Raw genomic sequence first — 22830 nt, forward strand, 5'->3', positions numbered from 1 at the left:
AAAATAACTGTTAGAAATAATATCATAGTTTATATAGGTCAAATACATATTAACAACAATCATATAACAAATAAATATTATGATTAATGGATTGATAAAAAAATGTACAGTAAACCCCCGCTATTCGCGGTTTCGCGATCGCCGATTTAATATAAAATGAAAACAAAAAAATGTGAATTTTAAAGCGCCGAGAATATTTTACACCATAAAAAAACATGGGCGTGGCTAAAATTATCTTTCCTGGTCAAAACAGCACTCAGTGGGTAGGCGGTGACAAAATCGCGAGCGTGGATGTTTCTCGCTAATCAGTATGTACTAATATCAGCATACTGCTCATCAGTTCAGTATGTGTTATGCGCTTGTTATGGAAGGTTTCGTCGTTTGCTTTTAATTTATATGCTTATAAATGGAATAAATTTATCAATTTATAAATTGATATGCTTACAAAAATGATAAAACTACCGTTTTGTAGTGTAAAACAGACTTTTCCAGTGTGTTAATGGAAGAAAGTGACTTTACTATGGACAAGTTCTTTCTAACCCGTACAAAAATATGGCTACGAATAACAAGGGAAATGTGAAAAGATCAAAGAAGGTGATGACATCATTAGCGAATAAAATTGAGTTATTAGACAAAATTTCTAATGGTGAAAGTGTCTCCTCAGTGGCAAAACATTATAAAATCAATGAGTCAACGGTGCGATCAATCAAAAAATCGGAAGAAAAAATCCGCCGTGGTGTCCGTGAAAACGCACTAATTGCTTCAAAAATTTGCTCTGTAACTCATGATGTTAAATTAGAGAAAATGGAAAAATCTTTAACTCTGTGGATAGAAGACCGAACTCAAAATAAAATTCCGTTACGTTCACTCATCATTCGTGAAAAGGCAAAACTCCTTTATCAACACTTTAGCGAAACTGGTGATAGCACTGGCGGGATAAATTTTTTTGCTAGCAAAGGCATTTTATTACATTTAATATTAAATTGTTTCTTATTTTCATTTCGATGCCATATGCTTGCATTTCACTATGTACTGTCTATGTACATAGTCATATTATGAAGGTACATATAATACATACATAGACAAAATTTTAGACTAGTTTTTCTTATATATTTCATACTTTGGAACGGAACCCCTTTATTACTATGGGAGCCATAACTCAGTATTCGCGTTTTCGGTATTCGCGACATTTCTCAGGAACGTAACCCCCGCGAATAGCGGAGGTTTACTGTATTTTGATTGTAATTTTATATTATCTTTTCCTTTTTGAAGGAAAAAATGCTGTACTACACATTTTGTTTCAAGTTGTCCTGCTTACCAATTTTCAAAATATGGCCACGCTGATTGCCGCGGCCTTGTGTGAAGCACAAGAGTAAGCTCTGACATTGAGTTGTGCAGCTGAGACCTTGATGGGGCCCCCATTTTAATTCCTTTGAGGGCATCAACCCTACTCTTCAAACTCTCATAGATGCCCACCAGAATGTTGAGTTGCCACATAATTTCTTGCCACTCCCTGCACTTAGCGTGCGCACACACAAAGAAATCTGCCTTGGCTAGATCGTGTCCTGTTCCAGAAAGTTCCACAAACATTTCATAAGTTGCACATTTTTTTAGGCTGTGATGTGTTGGAGAATCACCCCCTTCGGTTCTGCCCCAAGCCACAGAACTCACGCTGCTTTGTGCACATTGCTTTGTTGCTCTAGTCTGGCGCATGATTTTCGTTTAAATTCAATTTAATTAATTAACAATAAAAATTAATAAGGTTAATAAATTTAATTGATTAATAGACTATACTATATTACACTTGACTATACAATACTATACTATGTGAATGCAGTGATACATACTACACAATCTCTAGTTTTATATTATACCTTATGCTGTCAAGTTCAAGATGTACTGCACCAATATATAGTGCTATCAAGTTACACTGCACTGTAACGATCACAATATTAAATTAGTTATATCCTTAGCTAAATATAAAAGATATTTCTCCCACAAAAAGCGATTAAAACCTTCAAACTACTTAGTTATTACAATTAATAACCTATTCTTCTGTGCTACTGGTTAAGTGCTACGATATTAGTGCCTGAAACTCAGATAAAATAGCAGCATGAGTAGCAAGTCGTAACTTACAAAATCACTAGCTAAATTTAAAAAATAAACTAACATATGCCACTAAGCCTATTTAATCTATTTGTAAAACACAAATTAATACGGTAATTAATCAAAAATACAATAAAATGTGTAAGAAAGACATCATTAGCAAGAGCTCAAGAAGTCTACACCTTCATGCTTATAATCTCGTTTCAAGACTCTTCAAAGCCTCATTTCAGGAAAGATGTCGATCTGTTGAAACAGATGTAGAAAAGAGCAATGAAAGTGGTGTGGAGAACAAAATCATGTTCTTACCATAAAACCTCCAATTTTGCAAATTGCAGCATCTGCAAGTAAATCTGATTAAAGTATTTAAGGACTTGAATGGATTGTGTAAGCTCAAAGCTGATGGAAACCTTCCTCTTGCTCAGACTACACACATATGAAGTGGCATAAATTCAAACTGAGGATGGATAGTTGCAGATTAGATATGCATCAATTATCCTTCATTTAGAGTGTATTTGATTGTTGGAATAAAATCCAATCTCTAGTATTGTATGTAGAGGTGGCTAGTTTGAACAAATTCAGGGCAGAACTAGATAAACTGTTGAAGAGGATGAACAGCTCAGAAATCTTAATATCTGACTGCACAATTATTCCTCAGTCTTTTTCATTCTCCACTACCCTGAATGAAGTATCACACAGCCGGTACATTACTCTGGGGTTACTGTTAAATTAATTTGCATTTGTAAATTTTAAACTACAGTTGCCACCTCTTGACCCATCTGCTCTACTTTTCTAGATCCTGTTACAGTAGCATACTGCCATTAACAACCTTGCCAACCTTTGTATCAACTGGAAACTTTGACATTTATTTATTTATCAATGAAATATTCTATTTAGGTTCAGAAAAAAGTAAAATGAACAAAAGAATAGAGCTTTCAAACACATTCCAGAATGTGAAAGGCTATGAATTGTTTTTTTCTTGATTCATTTTTATTTATTTTTATCACTCCCCTTGAAAAAACACTGCACAAATATATAATTGAAATAAAATAAATTTGAACAAACATTTCAAGATATAAAGTAAAGGTATATAAATTAAAAATATTACGTGAAAGAAATTTATCAGAAATTATATGACTAATGACACTGAATAAATGATTAAACATCACACACGACTGTGATATTAGAGAATAAGAAAGTAAGGAGAATCATAAAAAAAAAAAAAAAAAAAAAAAAGGTAAAGCAATGAATAATAGGGAAAAGGGAAGCATAGAATGTCAATAGCAGATATTAGTGCGCAGGATAACAAACAGGCTGGTTAATAATACTGAAAGGAAAAGGGTATGAGTGCCATGCCCTGTAATGAAAAGAGAAAATCCTAAGGGGACAAAAAGAAAACTGTATTCTTTATTGTAAAATGTAAAAATGACCACCACTGTTGTATAAGCTCTTCACAAGCAGTTGCTATAACAGGATAGAGTGATTATTATAAAAGGATACATTGAATGGTACCTTATCAAGTTCTAGCACCATTTAATTCATTCCAAATAATAATCAGAAAAACCTATCAGTTTCTGATTGCTATTTGTCAATATTTGTAGAACCTAATAAATAAGCCAAAGTGCATTTGTAAGGTTTACAAGAAAAAGGTAATAAATTATCAAAATTTAGCAACTTTATTTATCTATATCTATTAATAAACAATGTTTTTCATAGTAAATAGACAGGACAATCCCAAAATGCTCCTAATATAAGGGTGAATGTCAGAAACCAAAAAGTAATAATCCTATATTCCAGAAATCAATTTATAAATTGCTTCATAAATTGCCAAAATATGAATATGTTTGTGTTTTTTCTTTAATCCACTAGTTTGATAAAATAATACATAACTTCTAACTAGTTTTTGGTTATTATAATGTCAACTAAGTATTTATTAATACCAAATTTTTTTAACATAGAATTAAAATTATTCCTGGGTGAATACAAATCTTTGAAAGAGATCTGTATTCAGCCAGAAGTAATTGCAATAGCCGGCTGAAAAAATCACCATGTATTACACTTTTTTAACATAATCACCAGACAAAATGACATGTTTTTGTCACCTCCTAATACACTTCCTGTCAGTCTTCTGACTGTCCTTCTAACGACACAACTCAGGAGAGAAATCACTTCATCATCAGCAGCAGCAAAGTGTTTTACCTGAAGAAGGGACTTCAGGGGAGGAAAGAGGAAGAAATTCAAGAGAGCAAAATGGGGGAAATAAGCACATTGCAGCAATATTTCAACCCCACATTCACAGCCATCATGTGAGGAACATACATGAGCATTTATCATGAAGTAAGTGCACACCTTTTGACAAAATCGCCCACCCCCTTTTTTATAGCAGCACATAGCTGTATGAGGAATTATGGAATAATACTTTGCTATCATGCTATTACAGTACACCCATTTTGAAGGTAATCTGTTAATATTCATCATACTCATCCCAAAAAACTTGGTACATTTCTCTGCAGTTACTTCTACTCATAGGAATTTCTTTGCATTTGTCAATATTAAACTTCAAGTTGCCACTTGAAGGATCTAAATTTAGGGGCCCGTCAAGCTATCAGATGCCCACATCAATGCCAGAGCTTGCACTTGGTCATAACGCAACACAGCGGCATCCCCAAGGCTGGTCCCACAGGAATGTGCTGGTGCAGAGAGTGTCTAGAAATTATGCATCAACTCAGCGTTCTAATGGGCATCTATGAGAGCTTGAGGTGTAAGGTAGATGCCCTCGAAGAAATTAATATGAGGGGCCCGTCAAGCTCTCAGCTGCCCAACTCAACGCCAGAGCTCACTCCTCGGCATCAGGCAACACAGCGGCAATCTCCAAGGCAGAATGTGCTGGTTCCACAGGAGTTAGTTATTGTTGGTGACTCCATTGTCAGTGACACAGGTAATATATTGTGTAAAAAGGATAGATGGAATAGGACCAGGGTATGTTTGACAGGGGCAAAAGTTGATGACATAAAGCATATATCATCTTTTAAGGGCACAAAAGGTGATATTGTTGTACACGTTGGCACCAATGACATTAAGAGTAGGAGATATGCAGATTTACTTTCGGTGGTAGAAATTAAATTTAATTTAATTTCTAATTAAATTAAATTTAATTTAATTTCTACCAACGAAATTTCTACTTTAAATTTAATTTAATTTCAAATTTAATTTGGGTGGTAGAAACTTCTGTTCCACGAAAATTAATGGAGTCACTGGTTAAAGATGCATTGCAGGATCATCTAGACAAGACTGCAGCAATAATTCAGACACAGCATGGGTTTGTTAAGGGAAAGTCTTGTATGACAAATTTGATAGGATATTATGATGTGGTTAAAAAGGAACTGGATGCAAAAAATAATTTTGATATCAAATTACAAATTAGAGCAGAATGGTATTAAGGGTAAGTTGCCACAATGGATAAAAGGATGGTTAAGTGGAAGAAGACAGAGGGTGGTAATCAATGGGTGCTGCTCTTCGTGGACTAATGTTATTAGTGGAGTCACACGGGGTTCGGTGTTGGGTCCACTGTTGTTTTGTATATTTATCAATGATATTAGTGAAGGTATATCAGGCTTAATGTCGAAGTTTGCAGATGATACAAAGGTCGGTAGGGTTGTTAATGAATGACAGTAATGGCAGTGTGCTACTGTAACAGGATCTAGATAATTTGGACAGATGGGCTAAGAAGTGGCAACTGAAGTTTAACCTTGACAAATGCAAAGTACTGCATATGGGTAGAAGTAACCCTAGAGAAATGTACCAACTGTGTGGTACTACACTTAAGGTGGTAGAAAATGAAAAAGACCTGGGAGTAATTGTGCAGTCAGATATGAAGTTTTCTGTGCAATGCAGACAGGCTGCCAGGGCAGGCCATGGGGTTTTGTCAATGATATATCGTAATTTTGCTAGCAGAGAAAAGGACGTGTATAAGGCAATGGTCAGGATATGCCTTGAGTACTGCGTACAGGTCTGGAGGCCTCATTTTAGGAAGGATGTTGATTTGCTTGAGCATGTACAGAGAAGGGCAACAAGACTGGTGAGGGGAATGAAGGGATCCTCTTACCAAGAGAGAGGCTTAAGTTCTGCAAATTGCAGTGGCTGGAGACTAGGCACCTGCGCAGTGATCTGATTGAGGTGTATAAGGCCTTGAATGGGTTGAGCATGCTGAATTCTGATGGGATCCTTCCACTTGTTCAGATTACGAACTTAAGGGGGCATAAATTCAAATTAAGAAAGGACAGATGTAGAATAGCTGTGCGGAAATTTGCCTTTAGCCAGCGGGTGGTGAATTGCTGGAACAAACTTCCATCTGTCATTGTGGAAGTTGATAGGTTGAATAAATTTAAGAAGGAACTTGACAGGCATTTGGAGGGAATGGTGTGATTTTTTTTTTTTTTTTTTTGGCTGATGCTGCATAAGCTCATACAATTGCTTTCTTGCATCACATGCCACTATTACTACTACTCAGCCCATCTGCCCAGCTTTTGATTGCACCTTTGCCTTTTTTCGGGGGTGATGATTCAGCAGCATGCTTCCATTAATTTTACACGTGATGGATACAGACTGATAAACGAAGTGTAGGAATTGTGATATTCTTTTGGCATACCCTTGATTCCCTAATCCTATTTGAGAGCAGCAGCAGTATACCTGATCTGCAATAATGTTAATCCCTATTTATCCCGATGGACAGGGGCATTTTCAAGATGATAATGCAGGCATCTGCCATGTCACACAAGTGAGAGTAGCTTTCAGAAAACTAAAATTACTTCAATCGTCTGCCCTGGCCAACAAAATCTTGGATCTCAATCCCATTGAGAATCAGCAGGATGAAACAGAAAGATATATTTAACAGCAGAATCCATTACCAATCTCACTTTAGAAAATGAGTAAAGTTTCGTTACATAAAACTTTACTTATTACTTAAATTTCGACCATGCGCAAGCGCACGCATGTGTGTATGTGTGTGTCTGTGCGCGCGTACGTGGGTGCAAATTCATATACAGGGTGTTTCAGGAGGAATAGTAAATATTTTGGGAGGTTATAGTATTGTTTATTCTGAGTAAAAATGTTCATATAAATGTGTGTTAAATTCTCAATGGATACAGATGTTTGAAACTGGCATGCACAAATCCATTATGACAAATATTAAAGAACAATAAATGACTTGTTTGTGTTTATTCACTTTTTGAATGATACAAAACACAAATAATTGGCATTTTTTACAGTTCACAATAAATGTTTGAAAATTCCACCACCAACCTCAATGCACTTTGCAGCTCTTGTAGTAATATGACGTGTTATTCTTCTGAGGTCATCTAGTTCCTTTATAAGGGCGGCAGTATCCAAAATGTGGGTGAGCAATTAGTCTCTTATTCTTTGTATACTGAGCTTTTCATCCTTCCCCACAAACAAAAATCTAACAGAGTGAGGTCTGGAGACCTTGGTGGCCAATGAATGGGACCACCGTGGCTGATCCATTGTTCAGAGAAAGTTTGATTTAGATATTGGGTCGCCAGACGGGTATACTGTGCAGAAGCTCCGGCACACTAAAAGTACATACCAATCCTTGTACCCAAGGAAATATTCTACAATAATAACAGAAGTTAATTTTGCAGATAAGTAAATGGGCCCTGTAAGACGGTTTTGTAACACAACAAACCCAATCAACTGATTGTTGATGATAGTGCACCACACAGAAGCGATGTTGAAAATTTGTTTCTTCAGTGGCAAGTGGATTTTTTTCTAACAACCTATGACAGTTACGGGTATTGTTGATACCATCACGAGTTAAAGTATCTTCATCGCTGAAGAGTATAAATGGAATGAATCGGAGATTGTCATTTACCCACCGACAAAATTCCAATCGCTGCGCATTGTCTCCTGGTTGAAGGTGTTGCACGCACTGTATGTGAAGTGGATACAGGCCATGCTCACGTAATGTTCGCCAAACTCTTGCCTGTGGAACACCAATACGAGTAGAAATTCTTCATGTGTTAATAGCAGGACTACGTTCTATTGACTGAAGAATGTGTTCTATTTCATCCACATTTTGTTCATTTGTACATTCAGAAGAAATATGAGTGCCAGAAACTGTACCAGTCTCATGCAGTTTGGTGTAAACACTCTTGGATCAAGTATTCTGTGGTTAGAAAACCATCGACGGTATTCTCTACAAGCAGCAGCACTACCACCACAAAACCTGTAAAAAAACACCATGTCGGCATATTTGCCATGTGTGAAGATGTATGGCATTCTTAACAACACCAAACAGCATCAGATTATAACTGCTTCTTGGTCACATGTGATTCAGGGAGCTGTGCGCACCAGTTTCAAACACCGGCATCTCCCTATCCATTGAGAATTGGACACATGTTTATACTCAGAATAATCGATACTATAACCTATCAAACCATTTACTCTTCCTCCTGAATCAATATATGCTTTACTAAACAGATTACTTACCCAGAGTCACTTGGAATTCTATAAAAATAGAGAGAGAAAAATCTGAAGCACATTAACGGAAGAACTGGATGACCTGGATGTGTATGGATCACTTGATGGCACCAACGATATATGGGAAAGGATTCACAGGATCGGATGGGCACTTTCAAAATATCAGCAACTTTCTGGAAATAACAACAGGTATTACTTTGTCATAAAAGGCATAAGAAATAAAAAACCACATATTTACATCCAACACAGTGCACTGCTTTAAATTTCATACAAGATAAGACAGTAAGATGATAAGATACAAACTGAAAACACAGTCAAGTGGGCATTCTATCAATGATATCCAGGAATTTTGCTAGCAGAAATAAAGATTTGATTGCTACACTGTAAGAAGAAATTATTAGCATTAGAAGAGGAATAAGATGCAAGAAAGCAAGCTCATAACACCATCGGCAAATAAAAAAATAAATAAATAAAAAAAAATCACATTTCGCACATCCATTTGCTCTAAACGTTTGTCCAGTATTTCCTTGAATTTAACTAAGTTATCAACTTCCACGACAGATGGAAGCTTGTTCCAACAATTAACTACCCACTAACTAAAGGCAAATTAATTTCTGCACATCTATTCGACAACTGTCTTTCCTAAATTCAAATTTAAGCCCCTACAGGTTTGTTCTCTGAGCATGAGGAAAAATTCCATCAACATTGAGCTGGCTCAACCCATTCAAGGCCTTATACACCTCAATCAGATCACCTCACAGGTGTCTAGTCTCCAGACTAGGCACCTGTGCCTTTCTTTGTAAAAAGGAAAGTTCTTAAGCCTTTCTTCGTTTCCCTAACCAATCCAGTTGCCCTTCACTGTACTCGTTTTTTTTTTTTTTTTTTGATTTGGTAGTTGTTGGCGCATCGGCTTCTGTGGCCATATTGCACCTCCCAAGGTTTTTGCAGTACTTTGATCCAAGCCCGAGGCGGGAATCGAACCCGCGACCTTTGGGTTGCCAGGCAGGTACTTTACCCACTCAGCTAGCCCGGTCGGCCACTGTACTCATACTAGAAACTCCACATCCTTACTAAGATTAGGTCTCCAGAACTGTACACAGTACTCAAGGCACAGCCTGACCATTGCTTTAAACAAAGGGATAATCACCTTCTTATCCCTACTAGCAAACTTCCTGTATATTATTGACAAGATGCCATGACCTGCTCTGGCAGCCTATCTGCACTGCTCAGAAAACTTCATATCTGGCTGCACAATTATCCCAGGTCTATTTCATTCTCTAACCGCCCTGAGTTAGTACCACACTGTCGATACGTTCCTCTTGGGTTACTTCTACCCATATGCATTGTGGTAACATGTTTTAGTAGCAACTGAAGTTTGTCAATATTAAACTTCAGTTGCTACTTTTCAGCCCATCTGCCCAGCTTTTCTAGATCCTGTTGCAGTAGCTATACTGTCATTAACAACCATGCCAATCAGTATATCGTCTGCAAACTTCAATATTAAGCCTGATATACCTTCATCAATATCACTGATAAATATAAAAAACAACAATGTGCCCAACACCGAACTCCAGGAAACTCAACTAATAACATTAGTCCATTAAGAGCAGTGTCCATTATTTACAATTCTCTGTCTTTTCCCACTCAACCATCCCATTATCACAGGAGCAACTTGCCCTTAAGGCCATAGTGTTCCAATCTGTACACTAGTTGTCTTTCTACAACAGTATCAAAAGCTTTCCTGCATCCAGTTCCTTTGTGGCTACAGCATAGTCTCCAAACAAATTGGTCAGACAAAACAAACCCATGCTGTCTGAATTATTATTGCCCTCTTGTCTAGATGATCCTGAAATGCTTCTTTAACTAGTGACATCATTATTTTCCCCGGAACTGAAGTTAAACTAATAAGTCTGTAATTACTTGTGTCACCCTTTGATTGCCCCTTTGTGAATTGGGATGAATTTTTACACCTCCAGTCTGTGGAGGATCTTCCCTGAATCCAAGGATGCTCTCATCATTATGGCCAAGGGTTTGCTTACTTTCAATTCTGCCTCCTTTAATATAACTGGATAACTCCCATCCACCCCAGGTGCCTTTGTTTGACTTCAACAGTTTCTTCTCCACTTTGCTCTCAGTTATTACTAAATAATTAAGCTCCCTGTTAGAGTTTAAAAAGCTTCTGTCCCCCACTTCCCTCCAGAATTCCTCATGTGTGAATGCAAAATACTCGTTCAGTTTGTCTGCTACCTGAGCAGTATCACTAACACTGAAACGATCAATATCGAGTGTACCAACGTGATTTATCCTCTTCCTCCTATAATTTATATATGTAAAGAAGTCTTTGCTGTTTTTCTTTGCATACTATGCCAAACGTATCTCGTAATCTGCCTTCGCTTATATCTACCATAGTCTTCTGTGTCACCTGACAATTTATATGCATCCAATGCATTTTCCTTCTCTGCCACGAGTCTCAATAATTCATCTGACATCCATTTAGGCCTAAACCTGGAATGGTATTTCTTAATAGCATTCAAGATTAATTCTCTCAATGATTTCCATTTAGAATTTGCTGTTGGTAACATAATCAGTCCCAATGTATAGAATTTAAAAACTGTCTGAAACCACTGTAGTTGCCTGTATGAAAGCAAAAACCCTTTCCTTTACCCATAATGATAGTTACATTTGAGGAAATCCCACATCAGTACACTGATAATCAGATCTTCAGACAAAAAAGAAAGGAAGATAATCTTCCCTTCTGTTTCGTCTGAGGCTGGACTGCCACTGTTTGGGTTCTCTCTTGATTTTAAAAAGCTTATTATTTGTTTGAACTTTTGCATTTGTGTCCACTGTTCTTTACATGTCTGTTTGATAAAGGATTTATGGTCAATGATAAAGGATTTATGGTCAATGTAAGGAATCCTGAGATTAGATGGCATCACATTTGTAGCAATTTTAGCAGCTATATCTGACTGCTCATTTCCTGGGATACCAACATGTACAGGGATATAACAAAAAATTATTAGATGTCCATGTCCACGAAGAAATGAAAGAGGTGAAAGACTTGTGGAATTTGCAGAATGTCAAGGAATGTCAGTAATGAACAGTGTTTTCAATAAAAGGGTGAACAGAAAATGGACATGGAAGAGCCAACTGGATTAGCTACTAATGAAATTGAATTCATCCTCACTAAAGAAGATATATAGTGAATGATGTTACCCCCCTGAACAAGGTAAATGTTGGAAGTGATCACAGAATGGTAGGATGCACATTTGATATAGATATAAGAAAAGAAAGGAAAAAACTGACTCGACTAAATGACATGAAGACCTTGGAGATAAAAGAAGAAGAGAAAAAGAAGTAGGTACTGGAACTTAAGAACAAGTGTGAGCTTCTTCAGACTATTCAGGACCAAGATATTGAAAAGGAATACACAACTTTCTGAAAGTGATAAAGCCCAAGAAACCTATAGGTAAAAACTATAGGTAGCTCGCAACAATTGTAAAGCAGTTATTAATCAGTCCAAACTAGAGTTTGAACAGGCTAAGAGTAGAAAACTTGCTTCGTGCCCTAATGGTAGCCGAGCATTCTGGTCTCTTTCCAAAGCTATTGGCCGCAACTTTTGCCCATCTCTGATCCCACCTCTGTCCAAACCAGATGGTTCTGTTGTCACTTTAGCCAAGGATAAAGCTGACCTGCTAGCATTCCATTTTTCTTCGAGCTCATGTATTAATGATCTTGGTAAAACACCTCCCACCATTCCTAACAGGCTTCATTCAATGCCTCCTGTGGTCTTCCGTCAAAAGGATATCAGAAGGATTTTGATGAATCTTGATGCTAAGAAAGCTCCAGGTCCTGACGGTATTTCTCCACTTGTTCTCAAAACCTGTGCTCCTGAACTTACTCCTATTCTTTGCCGCCTTTTTTCACTTTCTTATTCCAAAGGTGCTTTTCCTTCTGCTTGGAAATTTGCTCATATTCAGCCAGTTCCGAAAAAGGGTGACAAATCCCTCCCATCCAATTATCGTCCCATTGCAATTACTTCTACTCTTTCTAAAGTAATGGAGAAATCAATTAACCGCCAACTCTTACACTACCTAGAAACTTTCCGTCTGATCAACGATCGCCAGTATGGATTCCGTCAGTGTCGATCCACTGGTGATATTCTGGCTTATGTTACCCATTTATGGACTAATTCAATGGAAAGGTTCGGTGAAACACAAGTAGTTGCTCTTGACATCTCAAAGGCTTTTGATCGTGTTTGGCATAAAGGTCTTCTAAACAAGCTTCCATCTTATGGTTTGCCAACTGTTTTTAGTAATTGGTTATCCAGTTTTCTCTCTGATCGCTCACTGAGGGTGATGGTAGATGGCTCTCTGTCTTCTAACTTCTCCACTAATGCCGGTGTCCCCCAAGGTTCAGTTCTTTCCCCCACTCTTTTCCTCTTGTATATCAATGACCTTCTTCCATTGACTGGAAATCCTATCCATAGTTTTGCCGATGATAGCACATTGCATTCAACTTTCCATTTTGAGAAACCTTGTCCAGCTCAATCAGCTTCAAGTTCTCGAAAATCTGCTGCCAATTCCTTAAATGCCGATCTTCAGGTAATTCTCCAGTGGGGCAAAGACAACTTAGTTGATTTCAACCCTTCTAAAACTCAGTCTTGTCTTATATCTCGCAAAAAGGATTCTTCTGCTCCTATGCTTATCTTTAGTGACACTCCGATTTCTAGGCAAAATGATATACCTCTCTTGGGGATTACCCTGACTTCTAATCTCTCTTGGCACAAGCACATTACAAATATTGCTTCCTCTGCAACTAAAAAACTTGGTTTTCTCTTTAGCTCTCGGCGTTACTTTTCTCCCAAACAGCTGCTCACTCTGTATAAATCACAAATCCGCCCTACCATGGAATATTGTTCCCACATCTGGGGTGGTGCCCCCAAAACCTCTCTCAGGCTTCTTGATTCCATTCAGAAGAAGGCAGTTAGGTTAATTAATGATACATCTCTAACAGAGTCTCTCCACTCGCTTTCTCATAGACGCACTGTTTCTGCTGCATGCCTCTTCTACAGAAGATACTTCCATGGGCACTGTTCTTCTGAATTGGCTTCTATAATTCCCGCTCTCTCTTTCAAAACAGTCCGAACACGTGCCGCCACCAGCCAACATCCATTTACTGTCCAACTTCAAACCCACAGAACCAACTTTTCATCTTCCTCATTTATTCATTCAACTGCCGTTTTCTGGAACAACCTTCCTTCATACGTATTTCCTGAAAATTACAATCTACAGAAGTTCAAGTCCAATATCAACAAATATCTTCTTTTGTCTTCTCAACCTCCAACCCAAGCACGGTACTAAGTACTATAGGTTATATAGCGAGAAAATAATGCCAGCAGTGGGGAAGATGGATCACAAATTAGTAACACATACAATATACCCGATATCATTCCTGATGAGGTAGAACATGCCTTGAAGAAAATGAAGAATCAATATGCCCCAGGGGAAGATGAAGTTACTGTATAGTTGTTAAAATTGGTTAGTTTTCCTGCATAAGAAAGGAGATAAATCAGAAATTAAAAATTATAGACCAATTAGCTTGTTATCCCACTTCTACAAGTTGTTCACAAGGGTCATTACTAACAGATTAGAAAGAATACTTGATGAGAATCAACTGAAAGAGGAAGCTGGCTTTAGGACAGGATTCTCAAATATGGATCACCTTCATGTAATGTCACATCTAATGGAGAAAGCAAATGAATAAAAACACCAGTATGCCAGCCATTTGAGGTGTTTCACTCCAATACAGCATAAGGTAATGTTTCGGGAACTAGAAAGACAAGGCATAGACACCCTATACATTATGGTTTTGAAGAAAATATATTAGAAAGCTACCTCCTTTATTAGACTAAACAAAAACAGTATCAAATTTAAAATTGAGAAAGGATTTCAACAAGGAGACAATATCTTCGAAGTTAACTGTTGTGAATGGAGAGTACCTAAATCATTTATGATTTGGAGATGACATTGTGATCATAAACCATGATCCCAAAGAACTAGAGGAAAATTTTAATCAGTTATGCACAGTTAGTAAGGTTGTTGTTTTTTGGTTTTTAGGAGCATTAGCAACTAAGGCCATATTGCTCCGGGATATGTGGTGGTCATTCCCTGACCTTTCCGCATCTTCCGTATTTGGTGGTGACGGGCTCGAACCCCGGTCTAATCAAGAAGCATGTGATAAGCTCTACTGCTCCTTCCCACCTGGCTACGGAGGCACCCTACCAAAGTAATGAACAAGTATGGGTTATAATCAAGAAAGGGATATAATCATTGAAAGAGCAGTAATTGAAAAGGTGGAGCCATATACTTATCTGGAACAAGTCATCAGCTGTAATAATGATAAATGGCTGGAAGTCAAGAGAAGAATAAATTTTGGATGGATAGCATTCAGGATATTGCTCCTCAGTCACATACTGAGGAGCAATATCCCAATTTGTCTGAAATGTAAAACAATAAACCGATGTATACTCCCCACCATTATTTATAAAGAGAAACTTGGGCACTCACCAAAAGAATGGAAGAAAAGCTGAGAACTACACAGTGAAGAATGGAACATATTATATTGGGATTCAGACTGTTAGATAAGAAAAGAAACACATGGATTAGGCAGCAAACTCAAGTAAAGGACATTCTTATCAAAACTAAAGAACTAAAATGGTCTTGGGCAGGACACATAGCTCGAAGACATGATGACAGATGGACTAAGAAAATAACAGAATGGTACCCAAGAAGAGCTAGAAGACCTGGAAGACAATGACAGAGATGGACAGATGAAATTCAGAAATTCATGGGCAGTAAGCGGATGGCCATTGCACAAAACAGAAGGACCTAGAAAGTTGCTGGAGAGGCTTTCATCCTGCAATGGATTGAAAATGGCTGATGATGATGGCCATGAAATTCTAATAACTCTGCCTAAATTTTCTGTATCAGAGGATGACTAGGAGAGGATTCACACTGTAGAGCATTAACAGCAGTTAATGAGTCTCTATAATGATGGATTGAGTACATGAGGCTTTATTTATATTCTCTAGGGCTAATAGAATAACATACAACCCTGAGGTATAAGTACAGTAATACCCCGAAGTTACGCGATAGGTGGGTCCGACGAAAATCGCTTAAGTCGAATTCGCATAAGTCGGGGTACAACTTTGCATATAAATACATATAAATTTTGTTTAATTGGGACCAAGGACTAACAAAAACACTAGTTTAGAAGAAAAATATTAATAAAATTGCAGTTCTTTATACATATTAATACAAAATATGTATTAAAAAAATAAATGACTTACATAAAAAAGTTATTTCGATGCCGATGGCTTCATAAAATCTAACAAATTCGTCTGACGACACGGCGCCTTCTTTTTTTCATGCAGAATTTCTTCGTAGCAAGCTAATAATTTTTTTATTCCTTGCTTTGTAGCTATAATGCGTTCTTCGTTGGCGTCTATGTTTTCTAAAATTTTTAAGCCCTTTAGAATTGAGCCCTTTTCAATTTTCAACCTGTCAAGTTTGCAATTGTCATGTGCTTTTCGCAATTGCTTCATATAGGCCTGTAGCACGTGCAATATCACATGGCCTTTCATTTCGCTCAAAGCGTTTCACAATTTCATATTTTTTCTCTATCGACAGAGGCGGACTGGCCATAAGCCTTACTGGGGAAACCCCGGTGAACCGGAGGCTGGTGTGATTTTGGCCATAAACCATAGTATGAGGCCACTATAAATTTTCCCGGGTAAGAACTTTTGACCCAGTCCGCCTCTGTTTATCGATATTGCTTTTCTTTTTCTCTCTGAATCTGCAGTGTCTTCACCAGTACGCTTCCTTTTCACACCTTTTAAGAATTTTACTCATTTTTAGGGAATAAAGCACAATTACAAAACGAGGAGGCACGCTTGATACGCATAAACAAAGCTGCACGCATGTAGCAACTGAATAAACAACACTGTAAAGGCAGAGATACACTATTAACACCTCACATTTCTAGGGGTTACGACCATAAAACAATAAAAATCCAGTTGCGTTTCTGCTAGTGGAATCTGTTATTATGGTGAAATGTGTTTCCCCTTCACTGATATAAAACACATAAATACGTTTTCGGAATCTTCTCTTCATTCTTATCGCGTTGTGTTCGGTTGGGGTGATTCTGCGTTCGACTGCCATTTCTTGTATACACAAAGGGAATCGTGCATAAGCCAATTCGGTTCGTGTTATATTATAAGATATCGTTACCGTATTTATAGTGTATGATCGAATTCGTGTAGTGTAAACACGTGTTATACGAGGACTGACTGTATACGGCTCGACCCACACGATCCATTTCTCTCGTGAAAACGATGTAATTTCCGACAAAAGTTGAGCACGAATTCGAAAGCACACATATAAATACGGTAGTTGGAATACAAATTCTTGTATATGTATGCAGCTCATGCGCAGCAAAGTTGAATTTTGTTCATCTTTCGCTCTCATTCTCCGCACATCGCACCGTATATCGATAACATATGAAAAACGACCTTGAAGATAGTGGGCGGCAGTGTTGCCAAATGAAAAAATCAAGAACCGCGTAACTCCGAGTTCTCGTAAGTCGGGGCATTACTGTACTACATTCTGATGGAAGTTGTTTGGAGATTATGGCATTTAGATAATACTACAGTTTTGCCAACTTTATTTACCAGTTTTGGATCCATCTGTATATAGTTGAATGAAACGGCTAAACTCAATGGAGTGGACCATATATATTTGCCTAATGTTGATATCTGGAAGGTTATTCTTTCCCCAGGGTGCCTCCGTAGCCAGGTGGGCAGGAGCAGCAGTGCATAGCACACGCTTCTTGAATAGACCGGGGGTTCGAGCTCATGACCCCCAAATACTGAGGATGCGGAAAGGTCAGGGAATGACCACCGCATATCCCCGGAGCAATATGGCCTTAGTTGCTAAGGCTCCTAAAAACCAAAAATAGCAATAACATTCTTTCCCCATTGCTGAAAATGTCTATCAATGTGTAATGGAGGCTTTTCCCATTGCTGGGTTTCGATGCAGTATCCGTAAGTGTGTTGGTAAACTTCAGGAAGCAGCTTGTGATCAGAGTTTGAATCCTAATGCCAGATGGTTTGTTGAACCTCTGTTTACAGATATTGCCACAAGGGATGATATCGGAGACTGCTGATTTTGGCTGCATAATTTAGTAGCAGAATTTCTCACAGAAGGTGAAGTGGTGGTTCGCAGGCTTCAGGATAGAGGCTTAAAACTGGTGATGTGCAAACAGCCCCCCCCAGTGCACTATGATGTACCGGGTCGAGTTATTTAAGTACCCTTGGCCTTGCCAGGTCATATGCAGGAGACCCATAGTCTAACCAGGATCTGATCAGTGAGCAGTATAGCTGTAACAACACATGACGATCTGCACCCCATGACAGAGAAGAAATGACTCTAAGGAGATTTAGTTTTCTAAGATAACTTGCATGAATATGTTTTATATGTTCTAGGAAATAAAATTTTTTATCAAGTGTTAAACCAAGAAACCTAATACTAGGCTGGAAAGTAATATGATGAGAATCTAACCAAAGGACTGGATCAGGATGTAAAGAACGCTAGCGACAGAAGTGTATGGCAGATATTTTTGGTTTAGAAAGCAGTTATCCATTGTTTTTGGCCGAAGAGACTATTTTGTCAATGATGCCTTGTAGTTGTCTTTCAATTAGTCAAATATATTTTTAGAGTGACGTGACATGGAAAGATTGTCATCGTACAAGTAAGCTTCAACCATGTTAGGTATGTAATCGGTTATAGAATCAATCCTAATGGCAAAGAGTGTGCCGCTCAGCACTGAGCCTGGGGAACTCCCTCTTCTTGTACATATGCTCAAGATAATGAAGGATAGAACTGGACCTGAAAGGATGTATTGCCTAGAAAGTTCTTGATGAATTTTGGGAAATGACCCTGAAGGATCCCATATCGCCAAGTAGTATCAAAGGCTTTTTCGTTATCAATTCTGAGGAGAGATTTGCAGATATTTGCTTCAGCCTTGATAATGAGATTAAGCATAGATATTCTTCTCCGTGAACCATACTGACTTGGACTTAGAATGTTTTGAGTCTCTAGAAAACATGTCAGCATAGCATTAACTATTTTTTCCTATGTTTTTCCCATACAACTGGTTAGAGGAATAGCATGGTAATTTCTGGGATCTGTATGGTCTTTCCCTGGTTTCGGAAAGGCTAGCACATAAGAATGGCAATATTCTCTAAGAAAATTCTGTTATAAAGTTGTGACAGGACAGTTAATAATTTCTCATTTAAAGGGCAGATCATGGTGTAATAAATGCAATCACAGCCTGGACCACTGTTCTTCACTCATGCAAGCGCATTTCAATAGTCAGAAGTAGATTACACGAATGTACGAAAGCAGTGCATAACTCAAATTTGGGGAGTACAATGTGTACAGAAAGGATAGACAGGACAGGAAGGGAGGTGGGGTTATGCTGTTAGTTAAAAAACACATAAAATCTAAGGAACTTCATCCAGTTGATATGGGTGGACAATGCAATGTTGAGTCTGTATGGTGTGACATAAGCACTGGAAAAGGAAAAATGAGAGTAGGTGTGTGTTATAGGCCTAATGAATCTGATAAGTATAACGAGCAATTGTGCAGAGAAATAGAGTGGGCCAATAAATTAGAGTGTCTTATAATAGGGGATTTTAATTTCCCGGATATTAACTGGAATTTGTGGTTGGCCACTCACACGTTAGCAAGGCTTTTGTGGATTTATTGGATGATTGTTTTCTACATCAGCATGCTCAGGAGGCAACTAGAGAGAGTAATACTCTTGATCTGATTATCACTAGTGACTCTTCATGCATCAAGAATCTGCAGATAAAGGAACAACTAGGTGGCAGTGATCACAGTGTGCTGAAGTGGAATTTACTCAAAGAGGTAACTACCATCAAGGGTAAAGGGAAGGGTTTTTGCTTTCATAAAGGTGACTACAGTGGTCTGAGACAGTATTTAAATTCTATACAGTGGAACCAACTGATGTTACCAACTGCAAATTGAAAATAGGAAGCATTAGAAGAATTAATCTTCGAAGCTACTAAAGCTTTTCATACCAACAAAGAAATATTGCTCAAGATTTAGGCCTAAATGGATGTCAGATGAACAAATTAGATATGCAACAGAGAAGAAAAATGCATGGGATACATATAAATTAACGTGTGATACAGAAGCCTATGATAGATATAAGCTGGTCTGTAACCAAGTTACAAAGGAGGTTAGGCAGGCGAAGGCAGATTACGAGAAATCTTTGGCAAAGGATGCTGTTACGAGTGGTATAAATCCCACCTTTCTCTTTTCGGATGAATCAAATCTTTAGTAATTGATAAATTAAGTATTAGTCTGATTTCCCTAGTTGCTGATGTATATTTTGATTGTGTTGAAATCCATAAAATTGTAATACCATCAGCAAGGACGGAAACCAGTAAAATCAAACAAATATTATTCGAAATTAGAATTAAAATATTAAATATCTTCTAAAGAACCAGCCCACCCGTAACCTTGCTTAGAAGAAAGTCATGTAAAGTACAGTTCAGCTGTAAAAGCTTCCGTTGGAAGGTCACGTGGGTCAAGGGAAAAGTGTCTTCTCTTGTAAACACACGAGCGTTCTGCAAGTATGGGAAGATGCTATAGCAGGGGAAGAACAGTTCCTTCCCCACATAAACAACAAAATACCTTGAGCTCTTTCCGAATGATGATGATATTGGGGAACATTCTCGCTTGCCCAAAAATGGTCAAGAGTAATACCCGCGACAGCAGCGCCGCCTTAGCGACCATAAGAAAATCATGACGTGCCTAGGGTTTGTTGCACATTAAGTGGTCTAGAAGAAGAGTCAACAGATTCTTTGACCATGACATGATACTTGCACCACCTAAGATTTTGGCCTTGGAACTAGAGCATCCAATGAGACGACAAGCGATGGAAAGATACACAAAAGATATTTGACTCTGATATAAAAGCAAAAGGAGAGAGAGACAAGAAAAAAGATAAGTATTAGTTGGAGTTGTTGAGTTGTTGTTAAGTTAGGAACAGATAGTATAGTATTGGTAAGAAGTATAGAAAGAGTTCAAGAGAGAAGAATTGAAAAATAGTTCGACTTAGAAGATTAAAAGAGTCGCGACTTTTGGTTATAGTGAAAAACGCTATCTAGTAAAAATTGTGCCAGTGCAAAATCGTATTGAAGCAATCAAGAAGTTTCCAGCGGCAGAATCAAGCAGAGGGAAACGCCCTGAGAAGGAGGAATCTCGAACGAAGCAAGGGAAAAGATACAGGAGAACGGTAAGCTGAAATGTTTCATCATGTATGTATGAGAACGAGGGATTGTTTAAATGGAATATTACGGTGACGCAGTTTTAAAAGATGATTCCTTTCTAAGTTGATTTCTTTCTATGTTTTATGTATGTTACACAGGAGTTGTATTATATGTCGCGGTACAGTAGTATAGGTACCCTGAATATCAACTGGTTAACATAAAGCTTTGATAATCCAAAGTATGTACTTAAAATATTAAATGTCTTAAATGTTAAACATTCACAAATATTAAATGTTTAAAATATTAAAATGTCTGGAATATTAACTGTTTTAAAGTTAAACAGAGGAGCAAAAGGGTGAAAGAGATGTTGGTATCCAGTTGATATTTAACAAGGGCAAATAGCCAAATATATATATGTTTTATGGATATTATAGATTGTTGTATTAACTGCATGTCCCTTGTAAGAGGAATGTAACTATAAGGAATCATGGAAATGTTAAAGCAGTATAATACAAAAAAGATTTAAATGAAGTTGTAATAACTTTTAATTTTAATAAGAAGATGAATGCTATGAGAGCAAGAGTGAGGTATATATGTGTATTTTTCTTTTGTAATGTGTTCATATATATTAGTAATAAATGATTGTTTTGTTAGCAATACTGCCTCGTTGTTGTCCTCAGATCACATCAATAATCACCTGGGGTTGATTAAGTTCAATTAAAACTATTGTGCTAGGGAAGAAAAAATAATAATTAATTAAATCTTCTTTAGTACAAAACGCAAAACAGGTTCAAACCGCGATATAATAGAAAAATGGGTTATCCATCTCATCTGTTATGTTCAGGGTATACGAAATCTAGTTCTAAACAAAGCCACAAGGCACACAGATAAAGCCATAACTATGTTGGGGGGAGGTTACTGATTAAGGAGGAAAACTTAATTATGTAGATGCAACTTAATAATAAGCCTTTATAGCAGTCACAGCTCCTCGCAATAGAAGACGCTATTTCTTCTTCAACCCCAATAAATGGTTGCCGGTTCATCTATCCATCTATCCCCATACATATTATCTTTCACAAGTAAACCTCCAACAATTGTTGCCGTGACCAGCACGAATAACATTTTGTTGTCGCGACCAGCATGAATAAGCAATCATTGCTTTAGAACAAATTAGGGGAAGTTTACTAAGGTTTTTAATGTTTTTTAAGTATGTGAATAAGTATTAAAAGGCTAAAAGTAATGACTGAAGCAAAAAGTTAATGATTACTGATGCTCTGAGAGCATAGCAACAGGTATTATGTTTTTCTGTTCTTACTTAGCATTGCTGAATTATTATTATTATGAAATATGTTATTATTATTTGATCATGCATAGCAACAAGTAGTAATATTTAATAAAGTAAGGGAGTTATATATTTTGGCCTACGAACATGAGCTAGTTAACTAAAGAAAATTTAGTTAGGAAAATTGAAGTTTCAACTTAGATCAGTAGATTTATAAACAGTTCAAAAACTGCTTGTTGCTAGCCTAACCTTAGCATTATATTTTTTGTGGGGCAATTGTGACACAGTGGTTGATTTAAAAAAAAATGGAAGAACCAAGCAGTTTAGATGGGACAAATTTAGAAATGTCTGAACCATTATTTCCCACCCAACCTGAGGCAACACCTGTGAGGGTGTATCCACCTCAAATTGCTGGTTTTCTTAATCTGGTCCCGATGTACCACGGTAAAGATGACGAAGTTATGACGATTTCTTACTTTTTCGAGATATTAGAAGAAATCGCGGTCATTGCTGGGTGGTCAGATAGGGAGAAAATCGCAGTTGTTAAAAGTCGGCTTAGAGATTGTGCTGCCGAGTTCTTGTCTCACTC

General features: G+C 37.5%; 1 protein-coding gene across 1 annotated transcript in view; it reads right to left on the bottom strand.

Moving 5' to 3' along the window:
- Positions 1-22830, bottom strand: part of Epg5 (ectopic P-granules autophagy protein 5) — a 1526775-nt gene that overhangs the window by 937970 nt on the left and 565975 nt on the right. The window contains exon 22 of the mRNA XM_090380318.1: positions 8608-8771. Within this exon, the coding sequence (XP_090236444.1) occupies positions 8608-8771 (164 nt within the window). The remainder of the gene's footprint in view (positions 1-8607; positions 8772-22830) is intronic.

This window comes from Mastigoproctus giganteus, chromosome 8 (assembly GCF_048544385.1).
Source record: "Mastigoproctus giganteus isolate SK-2022 chromosome 8, ASM4854438v1, whole genome shotgun sequence".
Lineage (NCBI taxonomy): Eukaryota > Metazoa > Arthropoda > Arachnida > Uropygi > Thelyphonidae > Mastigoproctus > Mastigoproctus giganteus.